The 13,427-nt window shown below is 42.9% G+C and overlaps 1 protein-coding gene across 1 annotated transcript in view; it reads left to right on the top strand.

Moving 5' to 3' along the window:
* Window positions 1-453: 453 nt before the first annotated feature.
* Window positions 454-13,427, top strand: part of dhx9 (DEAH (Asp-Glu-Ala-His) box helicase 9) — a 37,517-nt gene continuing 24,543 nt past the window's right edge. Inside the window, 11 exon segments of the mRNA XM_039816052.1 lie at window positions 454-574; window positions 1,552-1,708; window positions 2,462-2,602; window positions 3,398-3,539; window positions 4,809-4,903; window positions 4,960-5,055; window positions 5,682-5,829; window positions 7,817-7,904; window positions 8,044-8,140; window positions 10,236-10,397; window positions 12,331-12,408. Coding sequence (XP_039671986.1) covers window positions 1,598-1,708; window positions 2,462-2,602; window positions 3,398-3,539; window positions 4,809-4,903; window positions 4,960-5,055; window positions 5,682-5,829; window positions 7,817-7,904; window positions 8,044-8,140; window positions 10,236-10,397; window positions 12,331-12,408 — 1,158 coding nt within the window. The 5' untranslated portion in view covers window positions 454-574; window positions 1,552-1,597.

Here is a 13,427-nt window from a genome sequence, read left to right as displayed (position 1 = left end):
CACACAGACATACGTCACACGCACACACAGACACACAGACAGAGAGACAGTCGCACTCACACACACACATGCACACACACAGACACAACACACACACACACACACAGACAGACGCACATTCGCGCGCGCACACACACACACACACACAGAGAATTTACTGAACTTTTATAGACAAAATATTATCTTAAATTCACTGAATATAAGTCCAGCTGATTATACAGTACCTCCTTGTGTCAACGCTCATGAACGGGTTCGTATGATATCCTAAATTTAGCCAAGAAAAGGTGACTGTGAGCCGGGTAAAGCTTATGATCAACAATAACTTAGTTGCATTCCAACCGCTGACTGTAAATATTAATATTAACAGTCTATGATTCCAACACTGCATGTAAGTAGACCCAGGTGTGATTCCCCTCCCGTCCAGCAGGGGGCGGTGGCGCCACTGAGCGAAGCCGTCCAGCGTTCAACAACATGGGGAGGAAGTTCTAGCCAGAGACGGTTGAGCCAACGACAACAAACCGAGCCAGCGGGTGTCTGTCTGGAAGAACTGTTAGCTTTACTGGCCGGACTTTAGGTATTTAAACCACTCGTAATACATTCATTTGTGTACTTAATTGTATTATTGGTTTGAGCCTTTACTAATGCATTGCACAAATTGGCGGCAAAGCAAATCATTTAACGCTAGCTAGCTAGTTTGCAAAAAGCTAAACGTTAGCTTAGCACGCTTGCAAAGATTGAGGCAGAGTGGGTTGTTAATAAAGCTAAACCGGTGTGTATGCTGCTTTAAGCTATCTTAAGCTGCATGAAACGCAATTAAACTTTAGCTTTATAATATTCAATTTTCCACGTTTTTTAATTGTTCTTCTAGAACTGCAAGCCAGACTCAATTTAAAAAACAGACAATTTAAAGCGAGTGTCTTAATCAGCCACGCCATAGTACATTTGACATACCAGTAGGGTCTACTGCTGAAATAACCTTTTTCTGTCATTATTTCCATCCCGAATACCATGAAAGATTGTATTTATTCATAAAAAATAGTTACTCACTACATCATATTCGAGTATAATTCGTAGTTTAGAAACCCATGACATATTTAGATTTATGTATGGAGTTTGGTTGTGATTTAGTTTTTCTGAAGTCTGGCAGTAAACCATTGTTTTTGTTGCTTTGAACTCAAGACTAAGTAATATTTACCTTTTATTTTATTGTCGAGAACTGCAAGCCAAACTACATTTATAAAACAGACACTTTAAAGTGATTGTCTTTATCTGCCACGCCATACGACCTTTTCCAAATCCGAAAGGTCTGCTGCTGAAACCTTGTGTTACCTGCTCATTCGGTCATCTTTTCTGTCCCGAAAACGATTGTAGATTGTATTTATTAAAAAAAAAATTAACTCACGACATGACAGTCCACTATGATCCCTAGGTTAGCTAAGCAGGAAATGTACTGATTTGTGGGTGGAGTTTGGTTACTAAAAACATACAGCATTGGTTTACATCCCAAAAAACACTAGTGGCATTAAGTTTTAATACATTTTTATTTCTCAGATTAAAGGGTCTACAGAGGAGGAAACTCCCCGCCCGTCAGTCCTCCATGGCGGACGTCAAGAACTTCCTGTATGCCTGGCTTGGGAAAAAGAAGCTGACTCCCAGCTATGACATCCGAGCTGCAGGGAACAAAAACAGGCAGAAGTTTTTGTGTGAGGTGAGTTATCTGTCTGCACTGAACATCAGAATAGTTTAAAGGGGTAACTTTGTATGTGTTTTTGTCAAAGTGACTGTAGGGAACAACAGTCTTTGACATTGGTTCAGTATTAAAACGAAATCGCTGCTGTCGACACTCAGCCAAACAAGCTACAACCCTCCTTTGCATTCGCCTAATCCATATATATATATATATATATATATATATATATATGCTGGCTCTATACACGCTAAAAGTCCTGATTATTTACATGGAGTCTAAGTCCTGATTATTTACATGGAGTCTGGTGGAGATATGCTGGCTCTATACACGCTAAAAGTCCTGATTATTTACATGGAGTCTGGTGGAGTTTGGTGATGGTGATTTCGGGGCTGTTTCATGTTAAACTAAAAGGATCTTACTCTTTAACTAAAAGGTCTATCTCTGTAGGGATCCTTTCCATAATGTTGTCAGACACTTAGAATAATAATCTGAGTCTGTCAGCAGCAACAAACAGAACTTTTAGTGGACTCTAACTGCTGCTGAACATTAGTCCTGTAGGGTTACAGTACAGCTTGTTCTGGGGCTGCCTGGTTACAGCAATCTCGCTCAATACTGGACCAACTTCAAAGATTGTTGTTCCTATCAGTCACGTACACACAAAAAACATAGGAACATAGGGACCAGGTTAAACAAAAACAAAGGTCCCCTTTTTTTTGGTTCTTTAAGTTCTAAAGGTGTACATTTTCTAACCCTAAACTCTCCTCCGTCCAGGTCCGTGTTGACAGCTACAACTACATCGGGATGGGGAACTCCACCAACAAGAAGGACGCTCAGACAAACGCCGCCAGAGACTTCGTCAGCTACCTGGTCCGAACCGGGGAAATGAGCGCCGCGGAAGTCCCGGCTGTTGGGGTCAGCACACTTTTTATACATCCTCTAAACATCAACATCGCTTTGCGTGGTTGTGGTGATGGCGCGGTGGATATGACACATTCGATTCTTCCCACTGTGATCCATCAACCAATGTGTCCCTGAGCAAGACACTTAAGCCCTAGCTGCTCCAGAGGCGTGATACCTCTGACATATATAGCAATTCAAAGTCTCTTTGGATAAAAGCGTCAGCTAAATTACATGTAATGTAATAAATAGAGCTGCAACTATGAGTATCTTTGAGGGCCAGACACGTTTAGGTTATTCACATGCTGTTATTTAATCGTAAAAGTCAAGCATCTTCTATTGTATTATTGCATGTCTCATATAATCTCATAAAGACCCCAAAAAGTCAGCAAAAAAAGTAATCAAATCAAAGAAAAAACTAAAACATTGGGGGGAAAACGTCATAAAACGGGCCAAAAAACATTGGAAAAAGTGGCCAAAAGGTCAGAAAAAAGCTACAAAAACTATGTGGGCCAAAGTCTAGTGTGAACTTAAATTGATTTGCGGGCCGGATCAAAAATCTGGGGCCTTGAGTTTGACACGTGTGATGTAAAGACTTTGGACTTTGAGAAACTGGGATGGACATTTACAAAGTCTTTTAAAACTAGGAGATTTGAAAGAGTTTCAGGGATGTATAACATTGAAAATGATCATAAAAGACGAGTCGTAGACATCTCCGTTACGATTCTGACGCTGCATTTTTAAAAGCTCTGTCGGTAATAAGTTTATTGATTCAAACGTTGTTGAAAGGCTGAAGTCTCGTGTCTCTAGGTGAGCGCTCCAGGCGGCGACCAACCTGACGGAGGAAACGGGGGAGGAAACGGAGGAGGAAACGGAGGAGGAAACGGAGGCTTTGGATGCCTCCCTTCCAGCGGCCCCCTGCCGCCTCACCTTCTAGTCAAAACTGAACCAGGTATGACTGTCTCTCTCACACCGCCACTGTCCGTAACATAGAGCTGTCATCGGGCCTTAAAAGTTTGGCCCGACAAGGATATTTTGATTGACAGCTTTTTAAAAGCCTGAACCCGTTTACAGCCCGACATTATTCAAATGTGTGTACACACACACACACACACACACACACAACACACACACACTTGTTTTGGTGGAACATGTGTACGTTCAAAAGTAGTTTTACTCGTGCGACAGAAAACTCAGATTGGACAGATAGTCTAGCTAGCTGTTAGACAGACAGACAGACAGACAGACAGACAGACAGTCTAGCTAGCTGTCTGGATTTACCCTGCAGAGATCTGAGGAGCAGTCACTTCATAACGTTCCCATGGCAACAGGGGAAAATGGCTGCTCTTGTGTGAAGTAAACGCAACATTTTTCAACTTTCTGCTAAGATACAGTACAGGCCAAAAGTTTGGACACACCTTCTCATTCAATGCGTTTCCTTTTTATTTTCATGACTATTTACATTGTAGATTCTCACTGAAGGCATCAAAACTATGAATGAACACATATGGAATTATGTACTTAACAAAAAAGTGTGAAATAACTGAAAACATGTCTTATATTTTAGATTCTTCAAAGTAGCCACCCTTTGCTTTTTTTTTATTAATAAGAGAACAACTTCCACTAATGAACCCTGACAAAGCACACCTGTGAAGGTAAAACCATTTCAGGTGACTACCTCATGAAGCTCATTGAGAGAACACCAAGGGTTTGCAGAGTTATCAAAAAAAGCAAAGGGTGGCTACTTTGAAGAATCTAAAATATAAGACATGTTTTCAGTTATTTCACACTTTTTTGTTAAGTACATAATTCCATATGTGTTCATTCATAGTTTTGATGCCTTCAGTGAGAATCTACAATGTAAATAGTCATGAAAATAAAAAAACGAAACACATTGAATGAGAAGGTGTGTCCAAACTTTGGGCCTGTACTGTATTATGGGACTTTTTTGCAACGAAAATGCAGGGATTATGAAATCATGCAAGCACCGCATATTTTGTGCGGAAATCTGCAATTTATGCTGCGAAAGTGCAGCGTATTTGAAAAAATGCGCTTTTTGGAGGGACTGCCTAACATCCAGCGCCACCGGAGAAATCCCGGAAATAAAACCTTGTTGTTTAAACGAGATCTGAGAGAATGCCCCTAGAAACGCCCGCACCTAAACCATATACTGGCAGGAAACCCTGATTATGTGCTTGTACTATGTTGTTGTTGTTGTTAGAAGAGAGTGGTGGGCCGGTCCCGGGAGTCACTGGACTGGGCTACTCCGGAGGAGGAGGAGGAAGAGGAGGGGGAGGAGGAGGAAACTCTGGCTGGGGAAGAGGAGGAGGAGGAGGAGGAGGAGGGAGGAGGAGGAGGAGGAGGAGGGAGGAGGAGGAGGAGGAGGAGGAGGAGAAGAAGCTCAGTGGGAACGAGGAGCCAACCTGAAGGAGTACTACGCCCGGAGAGATGAACAGGAAGCCCAGGATGTAAGATACTTAGATTTCCAACAACCAGGGCCTGAAGACAGCTGACTGTAATCAGACTCTAACTGTTCAACATGTTTTAAAACGCCCATATTATGCTCGTTTTCAGGTTCATAACTGTATTTTAAGGTTGTACCAGAATAGGTTTACATGGTTTAATTATCTAAAAACACCATATTGTTGTTGTACTGCACAGCTCTCTCTCACTGCTGCAGATCCTCTTTTCACCTGGTTTCTGTTTTAGCTACAGAGTGAGACCTCTTTTCTTCTTCTTCTTCTGTACTATCTTTGATTGCACTCACACATGCTCAGTAGCTCAGATCGTAGATGATGTCAGCTAGCTAACTCTAGAGACAGTAAAAGAAAGCCTGTTTCTCCAACTTCAGTCAGTTCCAAGGCAGGATCAGCTGGGAGACTTCTTCTAAACCAGGGAGCACATGGAAGTAGTTCTTTTGGAGATTATGGTGAACTAGTGTGTGTTGTAGCAGCGCTTTGCTATTGAGAACGAGGTAGCATGCTAACGTTAGCCACTAACAGCATGGATGTTTTTTTTTCCAAAGTTTGTATGTGTGTGTGTCATAATATGGGCACTTTAAACCACTGAAATAAATCTTTTGTCATCGCTGCAGACTCTGGAGTCAGAGGAGGTGGACCTGAACGCTAATCTCCATGGCAACTGGACGCTGGAGAACGCCAAGGCGCGTCTGAACCAGTTCTTCCAGAAGGAGAAAACCAGAAAACCGCAAGCTACAAACGCCAAATGGACGGACACGACAGGTTTGGGACTCAGAACAACAGGTTTGGATCAGAACAACTGGAAGCACAAACCCTGCCTGATGGGGTCACACATTTTTTTTTTTTTTTTTTTTTTTTTTTTTTTTTTTTTTTTTTTGTTTGTGTGTGTGTGTGTGTTGTGTGTGTGTGTGTGTGTGTGTGTGTGTGTGTGTGTGTGTGTGTGTGTGTGTGTGTGTGTGTGTGTGTGTGTGTCAGGATGTTCCTGTGTGTTTTTCTGCCTGACTGCTGTAAACCCAGAGACCTCCGGCGTGTGTCGACTACACCAGAGAGATCTCACTGTTTGAATATTATTATTATTATTATTATATATAATCTAACAAAGCTGAGAGACAGACACCGGCTAAATCCTGGTTTTAATACCGTGTTTTGGTCCAGGGCACCCACAGGCTCTTTAAAGTATTTAAAGAAAGTCCTCAATTGGAGTATAAAAAAAAAGCATCAAAAACTTTGGAAGAGGAGACAACATTTTTTGAAGGAAAAGCGACAAACGGTTCTCAAACACAGTCCTGTTAGGCCGGCCACACACCGGCTGCGTGGTGTTTTCTACGTCTTTCCCCACCAGAAAGGTGTCTGACGCGGCGCTGCTGCTGCTGCTAGCCTCGTCTGGACACATGGATGTTTCCCATAAACATAAATATATACTGATCTGATTACAGCTAAGACAACGTCTGCAGTATTGACGGCTAAATAGGCTCCAGAATATTTCCTTCTGGATTGACAGGTGCAACTACATTCATATATTCTGCATTTATATCAAAACCTCAAGACTTTCAAACATCAACATGTCATTTATTAATATGTTTTAGTGTCTAAATGACATATAAACATCTTTTCCTGTTCTATGTTGTCTGGTAACTCTTCCAACACGCTGGCGTGTGGCGTGAAAAATAGACCTTAGCCAACATTTAGCTGGTGTTGTTGGGTATTAAGATCTTGAGTGAGTTTCCTGTCTGGTCAGGGAACACAGCGGTGACGCCAGAACTCCCAACCACACTGAAGGAAGACACGGGACAGCGTTTAGGTTCAGACTAAAGCTGTCCCATGGGTGCAGCTCGGTGGAGGCTGGTTGTGAGTTCTGGTGTCGCTGTGTTTCCCCGCAGGGCAGACAAACTGAGCTGTCGATTGGTGTTTCTAAATCTCAAGTCTGGCAGAAAAACCCACAGGCTTCCTCCTGACGGAGAGAGAGAGAGACAACACCTGGCAGGTGAGTTCATGGCTTCGGTGACCACAGGCTTGTTGTCGCTTTGATTTGGAAAAAGCGTGGAGGAGGAAGTGAAGCTGCCATGTTTGTTTTTTGTGTCTGCAGAAGCTTCATAGCGGAGATGCAGCTGTTTGTCAGACAGCTCGGCAGAAGTAAGACTCTCAGATACTCCTCATCCAAATATACTTTGATTATATTATAATATACACATTGTCTCTGTAAAGTAAAGTAAAATATTACCACTTTTTGTCTTAAAATATTAATGTTTGTGTGTCTGGCTCTGTGTTTGTGTGTGTCTCTTTGTGTGTGGGTCTGTCTGTCTGTGTGTGTGTGTGTCTTTGTGTGTCTGTGTGTGGGTGTGTCTGTCTGTCTCTGTATCTGTGTGTGTCTGTCTGTCTGTCTGTGTGTGTGTGTGTGTGTGTGTGTCTGTCTGTCTGTCTGTGTGTGTGTGTGTGTGTGTCTTTGTCTGTGTGTGTGTGGGTGTGTCTGTCTGTCTCTGTATCTGTGTGTGTGTGTCTTTCTGTGTGTGTGTGTGTGTCTTTCTGTGTGTGTGTGTGTCTCTCTGTGTGTGTGTGTGTCTGTGGGTCTGTCTTTGTGTGTGTTTGTGTGTGTGTGTGTTTCTGTGTGTGTGTGTGTGTGTGTCTCTGTCTGTGTGTGTGTGTGTGTGTGTGTGTCTGTATGTCTGTCTTTGTGTGTGTCTCTCTTTGTGCGTGTGTGTCGGTGTCTCTCTCTGTGTGTCTGTGGGTCTGTCTTTGTGTGTGTCGGTAGATCGGCAAAGTTCGGTTCCAACGCTCCCGGCGGTCCACGATGCGGTGACCGCTCAGCTCTGCAGCCCCGTCTCCTACCGCAGCGCCTGGTACTAAAGGTACTCCGGTACGGGTTAACCAAGAAGAAGGAGGAAAACGGCGGTGCGCGCCGCCCGCTGTTTTAACAACCACAAACCGCTTCCGTTTCTTTTTTGTAGATGTTTGACGTTGGGTTTTGTGTTGTTTTTGTGTCCAGCTGGAGCCGTTTGACGTCAGTGTGTCTGCAGACCTGCAGCAGCAGCTGGCCGCCGTCGTCCAGGAACTCGGAGTCCACATCCCCCCACCGGTGAGTCTACCGAGACACCAAAACTCATCCATGTGTAGATATCAAGTTTCGCCGGTCCGGTGTAGGAGGCTAACGGCAGAAACTAGGGCTGTGCAATTAATCTAAATATAATCGTGATTATGATTTCGGCTCCCAATGATCACAAAAACAGAATAATCGAGAAAAACTATAATTTAGCTCATTACGTTTTAAAAGTAAACTCTTATTTTCTCTCGTGTTCTGAATGAAGAAATAAAGTTTAAATAGGAAAAGTATTTTGGCAAATTTCACAGTGTGTTTACTGTTGATTTATTTAACTTGTCCCACTGTTTTTTAAGTTCAATAATTGCAACATCTTTCCAGAAGTCAATGAGTAATTGTGTTAAATTATTGTGATTTCAATATTGACCAAAATAATCGTGATTATATTATTTTCCATAATCAAGCAGCCCTAGCAGAAACACACCGCTCGCTGAAGCGCCGTGAAGCTCACCTTTTTTATTTTGCAGTGGATGTTATCCAATCTGTACGGCCACATAGGCTGTGATCAGGCGTAGGTAGGGATGTAACGCTATAAAAATGTAACCTCACGCTTATAGTGACCAAAATGATCACCTTTTTTGGTATTATCGCGGTATTTTATGTACTTCCGTTTACTTTGTTGAGAATTGCTCTCTAAACCCTGTTTCTTGTGAAGTAAGTAAGTAAAGTTTATTCCTAGAGGACATTGAAACACAGTTTAAGCTGACCAAAATGCTGTACAAACAAGCACTAAGGTGCTGGATTAACCCTTGTTTTGTCACAAAGTGTGTTCAATATGTTCAGAAAGCACTGATAGGCCTACACACAAGCTGAAATAGTTTCAAAAAGTGTAACAGTGTTTATTATATTACAAAAATCTAGGCAAAACCTTATCAAAAGTGCAACAATTTGATGTTAAAAGTCCAACTTTTAACATCAAAGGAACAAGTGTTCAGCATGTAAACAGCAGCTGTCCTTGGGCATTCTTATAATAACCTAAATATGCCCATGCTTCAGACTCGGTCCTCTTAGAGGGCTGATAAATGTCCTGAGCGCTGGCATCTCCTCCTTCCACCATGATTCCAACTTCAACAAACGCACGTTATAGGCTACGCAGGGCGCCCGCACGGCCACTTCAGGAGACTCAGATCTGGGAAGGATTAAACACACGGTTTCCACACCGTGGTAAGAATTAGGGCTGCCATCTCTTAGTCGTTTTGGTCTTAGTCGACTAAGATTTCTTTAGTCGATTAGTAATTTTTTATGCTTATTCATGCTTAATTATTTATTTCCAAGAAACTTCTGAGCACATTTATGGTAAACACAAGATTTAAAGTGGTGCTTTTGCAGGATTAATTGTGGAGAAACTCAGTTTTACAGATGGTTAATTAACTACATTTATATTGTGCTTTTCTAGTCTTAACCACCTCTCAAAGCGCACAGCTCTGTCAATTCAATCAATTAATCGATTAGTCGACAAAATCGTATGTGTTAGTCGACTAAGAATTTCTTTAGTCGAGGACAGCCCTAGTAAGAATGATATTTTAAATGAAAACGATAATTGTTATCGACAACATTTTTATCGTGATTTACCGTTAGAGCGGTAATCGTTACACCCCTAGGGTTAAATCTAGGGGCGGCTGCGTTCTGCGATTGTTTTGGCATCTCAAGTTTGTTTGCAAGATTTTTGTGGTTGTTGTGTATAGGCGTAATTTATGGGGGGTTACAACAGTTTTTGGAGGGTTTGTTGCCTTTTTTCGGAAAGAATTGACAATTTTTGTTGCTTATTTCTACATTTGTCGCCTTTTTTGTAATTTTTTTTTTTTCCGACCATGTGGTTGGTGTTTTTGATGTTTTTGTCAATCCATGCAGACATGTCCCGGGACCTCCCTACATAGTTGGAGATCTCAAACCCCCAATGTTAAACCCAAACCCTAAATCGTATAGGTCTTAAACTTCATTCATAATGGTCTTAAAAAGTCTTACATGTGACTTTGTAAAACCTGCAGGAACCCTGATCTAAGTGGTGGTTCTGATGTTTCTCTCTGTGACTGTAATGTTGAGTGTGTAACTGGGTTCATGTGGTCCCGTCCAGCCTACAGACCCCTCCTGCAAAGTGTCTCTGGTTCAGGGCAAGATGGCAACATTTGAGCCGTCCCAGCGCCAGAGCGGAGCAGGGGTCGTCCCGTGGTCGCCTCCCCAAGTCAACTGGAACCCCTGGACCAGCAGCAACATCGACGAGGGACCGCTGGCCTTCGTGAGTCTTTGTCCTTCAACTTTAAATACAGGAGACTAGGAGGGCTGGGCAATATATCGCTATTAGGGGTGTGACGATACATCATTCAGAATCAGAAAAAGGTTTTATTGCCACAATAAGTACACTTATGTGGAATTTGCCTCGGTGAAAGGTGCTTACATAAACAAACATATTAAATGAACTCACAGACTTATCGGGACTTTGTCTTATTCCCCGTATCCCCCAGAGTTGGATAAGTCCATACATACCCTTCTCATCTCATCTGACGCCCCCACCGCTAGCCTAGCTTAGCACAGATCCTGGAGGTAACCGGCTCCATCTAGCCTAGCTTAGCACAGATCCTGGAGGTAACCAGCTCCATCTAGCCTAGCTTAGCACAGATCCTGGAGGTAACCAGCTCCATCTAGCCTAGCTTAGCACAGATCCTGGAGGTAACCAGCTCCATCTAGCCTAGTTTAGCACAGATCCTGGAGGTAACCAGCTCCATCTAGCCTAGCTTAGCACAGATCCTGGAGGTAACCAGCTCCATCTAGCCTAGTTTAGCACAGATCCTGGAGGTAACCAGCTCCATCTAGCCTAGCTTAGCACAGATCCTGGAGGTAACCAGCTCCATCTAGCCTAGCTTAGCACAGATCCTGGAGGTAACCAGCTCCAGCCTAGCCGTTTAGCACAGATCCTGGAGGTAACCAGCTCCATCTAGCCTAGCGCACAGATCCTGGAGGTAACCGGTTCCATCTAGCCTAGTTTAGCACAGATCCTGGAGGTAACCGGTTCCATCTAGCCTAGCTTAGCACAGATCCTGGAGGTAACCGGTTCCATCTAGCCTAGTTTAGCACAGATCCTGGAGGTAACCAGCTCCATCTAGCCTAGTTTAGCACAGATCCTGGAGGTAACCAGCTCCATCTAGCCTAGTTTAGCACAGATCCTGGAGGTAACCAGCTCCATCTAGCCTAGCTTAGCACAGATCCTGGAGGTAACCGGTTCCATCTAGCCTAGTTTAGCACAGATCCTGGAGGTAACCGGTTCCATCTAGCCTAGCTTAGCACAGATCCTGGAGGTAACCGGTTCCATCTAGCCTAGTTTAGCACAGATCCTGGAGGTAACCAGCTCCATCTAGCCTAGTTTAGCACAGATCCTGGAGGTAACCAGCTCCATCTAGCCTAGCTTAGCACAGATCCTGGAGGTAACCAGCTCCATCTAGCCTAGCTTAGCACAGATCCTGGAGGTAACCAGCTCCATCTAGCCTAGTTTAGCACAGATCCTGGAGGTAACCAGCTCCATCTAGCCTAGTTTAGCACAGATCCTGGAGGTAACCGGTTCCATCTAGCCTACTGCTCCCCATAAGTGACAAAATAACGCCAACATGTTCCTATTTCCATGTTGTGATTTGTAGAGTCACAGTGTGAACAAATAACAAGGTCACATGACACACAGCCATCTTCTAACCGTATACACACTGGGAACTATATTCTCAGAAGAAGAAGCACTGCTACTCTCTGCGCCTCACCACGGGTCTTCTCAGGTGCTGCAAGCAATTCACTCCGCCCAAGTAGCAGAAGTAGCAGTGCTTCACCTTCTGAGAATATAGTTCCCAGTATGTAGAAGATGGTTAGAAGATGGCTGTTCCAATGTTATGGATGAAAAGCCCCAGATTCAGCCTAAAACAGTGGTATCTGTATCGGCGAGTACTGGCGTTTATGCACCGATCTGATACTTAATTTATCTCTGAAGAAAATCTGCTTTAAAGGAGTTTATTTAAGTTATTTTTCCGTTATGACTTGCTGTCGAACGGGGCCGTAAAAGAAAGTTCTGTGTCGTTTATTGTTTGTGTTTGTTCATGTTTTACAAAGGAAAATAAGTATTGAATTCCAGCACTACGCTGAGTGAGTGTGATGTCATAACCCTGAGATATATTTCTCCGTGTCCTCTGCAGTGCACGCCGGAGCAGATCAGTGGCGAGCTGCACGACGAGCTGATGCACCAGCTGGAACACGATGAAAACCTGCAGAAGGTGAGTCTGGTTTAAGGCTGCACAACGTATCGGTTTGTTAGCGTCATCGCGATATCACCTGGCTCAATAAACACATCCCGAAAGGCTGCGACACATCGCAAAAACACACTCAGACTTTTTGTGTTGGTTGAAAGAAAATATCAGCAGAAAACTGCACTTTAAAATGTAACTGTCGTTCTTATTTTAGTGCTGCCTTTAAGGTTCAATTTATATTTGTTGTGTGTGTGTGTGTGTGTGTGTGTGTGTGTGCGCGCGAATGTGTGTGTGTGTGTGTGTGTGTGTGTGTGTGTGTGTGTGTGTGTGTGTGTGTGTGTGTGCGCGCGCGAATGTGTGTGTGTGTGTCGGCAGGATATTGATGTGTGTGTTTTGTGTTTCAGGCGTTTTGCTTCTCATTCTTATTCTCCTTTTATTTTTAAAGTTCTGTAAAAACTATGTATATATATAAGTATATGTATAACTACGTATGCTGGGATTGGCTCCAGCCCCCCCACGACCCTGTGCGCAGGATAAGTGGTTGACGATGGATGGATGGATGGATGTAAAAACTAAACCGTAATGACTACGAAATGTACATTTTGTGCAGCTATAAACAACTTAACTTATATTCCCTTTATATTAAAGTATTTGGGCATCAATGTATTAATGATGTCAGAGTTCAACACTCGGGGCCGGGGGAAAGTAAATACAACATCCCAGCCACCCGATGGAACATCCTCGTATCATAAATGACGTTGTTATCTGTTAAATGATTTGATTTAAATGTGCCGTTGGCCAATCAGGAATTAAGTGGACGCTTTTGATGCTTTTTTCTTTTACTATTTAGAATTTTTTTCTAACCTTTGTTCTTTTGTTTTATCAAATTGTGACTGTTTTTCTAAGTTTTTTAAATATTGACTTATATAATAACTATTTCACTTGCTGACCGAAGTAGAAAAAAAACTTACTGTGATCTGTGGATGTTTTAGGTCTTAAAGCTGGTGCTGTGTGAAGGGTTAGGGTCAGGTTCTTTAACGCTGATC

This window comes from Perca fluviatilis, chromosome 11 (assembly GCF_010015445.1).
Source record: "Perca fluviatilis chromosome 11, GENO_Pfluv_1.0, whole genome shotgun sequence".
Taxonomy (NCBI): Eukaryota; Metazoa; Chordata; class Actinopteri; order Perciformes; family Percidae; genus Perca; species Perca fluviatilis.
Note: the sequence above shows the minus strand (reverse complement) of the source record. Positions and strands in the feature narration are given on the sequence as shown.